Here is a 5,738-nt window from a genome sequence, read left to right as displayed (position 1 = left end):
GTTCGGTATATAATATTATTGAACTAAGATCTTCAAAAGTTTTTAAAATTTCACTCTACCAAAGTTTCAATATAATACCATATTAATATTAGTATAATATTTTTTTTATATTAATTATAATATAAAATTATTATGTATTTTTAATATAAAATAAAATATAACAAGATAAATAAAAACTAATAATAATATTTTTTTTTCAAGTCTATGCACCCTAAATTTCAAATAGACCCGTGTCTGTGTCTCGTGTCTCTGTACATATATTAGTATCTCGTCATTTTATTCGCTAAAATATTGTCAATAATAAAATGAAATCTCGTATAAACATGCACATTCTCAACTCATTGTTAAATTTTTATATAAAAACAACAAAATGTGTTAACTAAGATAATAACTAATATTTGTATAGAGAATTCCAACAAAAACCTAATTGACACATTATTGTCTAGGGTTAGGTTTTATTAGTAATAATAATAATACAATTACAATATTTCTTTATACTTATTAATTTAAATATAAAATAAAATTTTCAATTTCATAATTCTGTTGAAATAAACATAGACCAAAAAATATCCCTCCAAAAAAATATCCCTCCAAAGAAAACCGAACCGGGCGGTTCTCTGTTCTTAACTTCTCATATAGAAAAGCCCTTCCCCCTTCGCGGCGCTCTTTCTCTCTCTCACTGCCCCGTCCTGCACAAGGTTCAATTCTCAGTATCAAGAGTTTGAATTCAATCAACTGGAGCAAGAACGATGGGAAGACCTCCTAGTAATGGAGTTCCATCTTTTCGCTTCAACGCGTACGAGGTATTTCTCTTCATTCTATATGAATTGTGGTTGTTTTGATTATCGTAATCATGTTTTCCGTTTATCTGCTTCTTCGAAGATTATTCATGATTTGATGACTTCACATTCGTTTCGTTTTGAATTCTGTTTGATTGTCGTGTGTATCTATGATGTTGTCTCTTTAAAGGTTGCAGAAATGGAAGTTGTTCTACGAGAACATGATAATCAGATGCCAACTAATGAACTTCTCGCTAATCTTGCAGAGAAATTTAGGTATACCATCTCTTTGAGAGAGTTAATGGGTATTAGGTCATTTGATGCTGATATTTTTAAATTTTTTATTTTGTAGTTCTTCCTCAGTAAGGTCAGTAAATTCTAAGCAAAAAAAGAAACGGAATGAAAAGCCAGGAAGGATTGTGGTGCAAATGAAACAGGTAATATAATACACTTTTCTTTTCTTTTGGTCATACTTGTTTAGATTAAACACAAGCTTATTGGTAGAGTGGTTTATGAAGGTGTGGAATTGGTTCCAAAATCGGAGGTTTGCTATAAGGTCCAAGGGCATCAAAATCCCATCTGCTGTGAGAAATATTCCTCAAGATCCTCCTCCAACTGTGGTTCTTCCTCCAACCGTGATTCCTCCTCCTACAGGTAGAATAGGTGTAAGATTGCGCCTTGCTTCTACTACTAGTAGTTTATTCATTCTTCACCTATAAGATCACTTCTTACTGCCCATTAAACTTAAGTTTCTATTGAAGCATGTACATAAATAGATATACAGTTTTTGAACAAAACCTTTCATATTTTCTTTGGAGAAGGCGCAACATTTCTTTGTTGTATTTTGGTGTTTGATCCTCTATGTCTTGGACAGATCAAACAGTATTATTAAATAGTGTGCCGGATAATCCTCCGATGGAGTTTGAAGCCAAGTCTGCTCAAGATGGTGCTTGGTCAGTATTTCTATTAGTCAGGCTTGTGATTGCCCATAGTTTCAATTTTTTTTGATTTGTTTCTCAAATTTAATCACATTTCAATGCTTGTGCATCAGGTATGACGTTACAGAATTTCTATCTCATAAATCACGTGGGACAGGTGATTTGGTAAGTGGAATTTGAGCAGTTTTTGTATTTAGTATTCCTATATGAGAAAGGTGCTCGATTTTGATTTTTCTCTCTTTCTTTATCCTTATGTTATTCCCATGTGGATAACATTGAAATGAGTCCGAAACGTTGCAGAGAAATATCTTTATTTGACTGATCTAAGTTCATGAAATGTATTATTTATAAAAAAAATCTTTGGTCAATACTTGAATTGGATAAAGTCCTGTGAAAGAGGTGCTGTTATGGGTCTTGATCTCTTGCAAGAATGATTTGCTAGATCCAAAACAAAAATATTTGTGCATTACATAATGTAAGCTGTCAATCAATATAGCACCTATGGGCGGATCAAATAGGAATACTATGAATCATAGAACTAACAATCAACCAACATTTATGGAATTTGAAAAAGAGTTGAAAGATATGAAATATATAATGTTGGAAGCAGACCTGCTAATAATGTGGCTATAATCCTTGTTTCTAGAGTTAGATCTGCAACACAAACTATTTGTTGCTTCACTAATAGGCTCATGATTCGACTTTGATCGTTATGGACTGTACCAAAATCTAGTCCTAGACAAGAAAACCTAATCTTCATGTTTGGAACAGTAACAATGAAAATGTCTCATTCTTTATTGAGATTATATGGTCCTAGAAGATGTTATTGACTGTTTGGAATTTATTTTTCTGTTTTTGAATCCGGATCCGTTTCCATATACAGAAACAACTTTGACTAAATTTAGTTTCCAAACAGTAAGTGTTTATATATGAGCAGATGCATGAACCAAAATATGTTATTGCTACGAGAACATGTACAATTTCTTTATCTGTAAAATTCTGTATGGTTGAGTTATGTGAAATTAAAAAAGCGTTTTGAAGACTTTGAATAACACTCTAATGGTGATTGCAGGAAGTTAAAGTTAGATTTAATGGTTTTGGTGAAGAAGAGGTTGAGTGGGTTAATGTTGTTAAGCATGTTAGACCACGGTCTCTTCCGTGTGAATCAACAGAATGTGTTTCAGTTCTTCCAGGAGATCTTGTACTATGTTTTCAGGTGCAGATTTTTGTATAATCAATATTTATTTTGCCATCAGATCACCATCGTTCTCTCTGTAAAAGAACATTTATTTTATGGATTTTTTTCAGGAAGGCAAAGAACAAGCCCTTTACTTTGATGCTCATGTTCTTAATGCACAAAGGCGGAATCATGATGTTAGAGGTTGCCGCTGTAGGTTTCTTGTTCGCTATGATCATAATCTTGCTGAGGTATGGGTTATTTTAGATGCCAAAGTTGTGTCACTTAGGCCTTGTTTGATGTGGGTTTAACTCTCTATCCAATCAACATCTACTCATCCTTATCTTCTATAAGTTATATCAAACAAGGCTATAAGAGCTTGTTTGATCTTGGGATATTTCAAATGAACATTCGATCACATCCCCTCGTTTTAATCATCAAATAACTTAATTCATCAAATAAATTACCCTTATTTTTTATAAATGGATTGTCCTGATTTTGTTCAGGAAATTGTGCCGCTTAGAAAAATATGCAGAAGACCTGAAACTGACTATAGACTACAGCAACTCCAGGCTAGAAGCAATCCCGAAGCAATGCAAAAGACAGTTGCGAAAAAAACAGAGCAGACATGGGCTCCTAGAGGTAATAATCTTGCAGTTGCAACAATGGAAACCAAAATTGCTCGAGTCGAGAGCATTACAGTTAGAACAGATCATCAACATAATAAGACTGATGTGGAAAGTCGTGGCCTTGAAGTAACCGTGCAATTTGCTGAACCTTCTTCTCATGTTGAAGAAACAAGTGAAATTACTCCAGTCATAACAAACGGGGTTTTGGCTAATACGGTCGTGCCACCTGGCACGATGAGTGATCCGATAGAAAATGATTTGTCAGATGAGGTAACTGCTGATGTCGCGATGTTTGGTGCGGAGGAAAATAACCAACCTGATGTAACTATCGCGGTTACAACAGCTGCTGAGGAGAACATTGTGGTAGGGTTTGAGAATTTAGAAAGTTGTGCTGAACCTTCTTCTCATGTTGAAGAAACAAGTGAAATTATTCCAGTCATAACAAACGGGGTTCTGGCTAATAAGGTCGTGCCACCTGGCACGGTGAGTGATCCGATAGAAAATAATTTGTCGGATGAGGTAACTGCTGATGTCGCGATGTTTGATGCGGAGGAAAATAACCAACTTGATGTAACTGTCGCTGTTACAACTGCTGCTGAAGAGAACATTGTGGTAGGGTTTGAGAATTTAGAAAGTTGTGCTGAACCTTCTTCTCATGTTGAAGAAACAAGTGAAATTGATCCAGTCATAACAAACGGGGTTCTGGTTAATACAGTTGTGCCACCTGGCACGATGAGTGATCCGATAGAAAATGATTTGTCGGATGAGGTAACTGCTGATGTAGTGATGTTTGATGTGGAGGAAAATAACCAACTGGATGTAAGTGTCCCTGTTACAACTGCTGCTGAGGAGAACATTGTAGTAGAATTTGAGAATTTAGAAAGTTGTGCTGAACCTTCTCCTCATGTTGAAGAAACAAGTGAAATTGTTCCAGTCATAACAAACGAGGTTCTGGCTAATACGGTCGTGCCACCTGGCACGATGAGTGATCCAATAGAAAATGATTTGTTAGATAAGGTAACTGCTGATGTCTCGATGTTTGATGGGGAGGAAAATAACCAACAGGATGTAATTGTCCCTGTTACAACTGCTGCTGAGGAGAACATTGTGGCAGAGTTTGGGAATTTAGAAAGTTATGCCGAACCTTCTTCTCATGTTGAAGAAACAAGTGAAATTGCTCCAGTCATAACAAACGGGGTTCTGGCTAATACGGTCGTGCCACCTGACCCGATGAGTGATCCAATAGAAAATGATTTGTTGGATAAGGTAACTGCTGATGTCTCGATGTTTGATGTGGAGGAAAATAACCAACAGGATGTAATTGTCCCTGTTACAACTGCTGCTGAGGAGAACATTGTTGAAGAAACAAGTGAAATTGCTCCAGTCATAACAAACGGGGTCCTGGCCACGATGAGTGATACGAAAGAAAATGATTTGTCGAACGAAGTAACTGCTGATGTCTGAGATTTGGTGCGGAGGAAAATAACCAACCGGATGTGGCTGTCACGATTACAACTGCTGATGAAGAGAACATTGTGGTCGGGTTTGAGAATTTAGAAAGTTATGCTCCAAAGGCGGTCCTAGAATAGGTGGATGTTGAAAGTGTACCCTATATGGTATGATGCAATAGTTGGTTAGTTTAATTGAATTGAAATTGTTTGATATTTTTGTTGTTGATAATATGGTTAGTATGAAATAGCTTATAATTGGTGGTTGGGTAGAGAACAAATGATCATACCAATCATAAAATACTGTATGATTCACTTTTAATCAATTATATGAATATTGATTTAAACTAGATAATATTTAAAATATAACTTAAAGATTAAATTCTGATCATAATAAAGGTTTTTGTTTGTTTCCATTGTTGTTTCCTTTTAAAATATTTTGAATTTTTTTATGTGATTATAATTGAAATTTTTCATAAAATACTAATTTTTAAATAAGTTCATTGTTTTTTTAATTTTTTAAAATGTAAACATTTTAATACATTTAATTTTATGGATTAGATTTGCATTTACCAATATTTATATATTAAGGATATATATTAATAAAAGACAAATAACTAACTATGAGTGCGGATTTAGGGATGACAACGAGTACTATCCGACCTGAATCCAACGGGTATCTTTGTTTGTATTTTTATTCTCGATTTATCGGGTAACCGATTCTCGATGAGTACTCATTATCCAATTAAAATGTGAATATATATTCA

General features: G+C 34.6%; 1 protein-coding gene across 4 annotated transcripts; it reads left to right on the top strand.

The window, feature by feature from the left end:
• The first annotated feature begins 651 nt into the window (after window positions 1-651).
• LOC124944457 lies at window positions 652-5,238 on the top strand. 4 transcript variants are annotated; one of them, XM_047484713.1, is made up of 11 exons: window positions 652-803; window positions 970-1,055; window positions 1,132-1,216; window positions 1,298-1,433; window positions 1,654-1,732; window positions 1,831-1,882; window positions 2,790-2,933; window positions 3,026-3,145; window positions 3,401-4,630; window positions 4,679-4,720; window positions 4,922-5,238. In XM_047484713.1, the coding sequence occupies exons 1-11, from the start codon at window positions 750-752 to the stop codon at window positions 4,985-4,987; spliced, it is 2,094 nt and encodes a 697-aa protein (XP_047340669.1). In that variant the 5' UTR covers window positions 652-749; the 3' UTR covers window positions 4,988-5,238. The 4 variants fall into 4 exon arrangements, with proteins under 4 accessions (XP_047340669.1, XP_047340667.1, XP_047340668.1 ...); XM_047484711.1 differs by having other exon boundaries at window positions 4,679-5,238; XM_047484712.1 differs by having other exon boundaries at window positions 3,401-4,720.
• Window positions 5,239-5,738: the final 500 nt, after the last annotated feature.

The sequence above is a fragment of the Impatiens glandulifera genome, chromosome 7 (genome assembly GCF_907164915.1).
Source record: "Impatiens glandulifera chromosome 7, dImpGla2.1, whole genome shotgun sequence".
In the NCBI taxonomy this organism is placed as follows: Eukaryota; Viridiplantae; Streptophyta; class Magnoliopsida; order Ericales; family Balsaminaceae; genus Impatiens; species Impatiens glandulifera.
The sequence above is the reverse complement of the archived record's forward strand: the minus strand, read 5'-3'. Positions and strand labels throughout refer to the sequence as shown.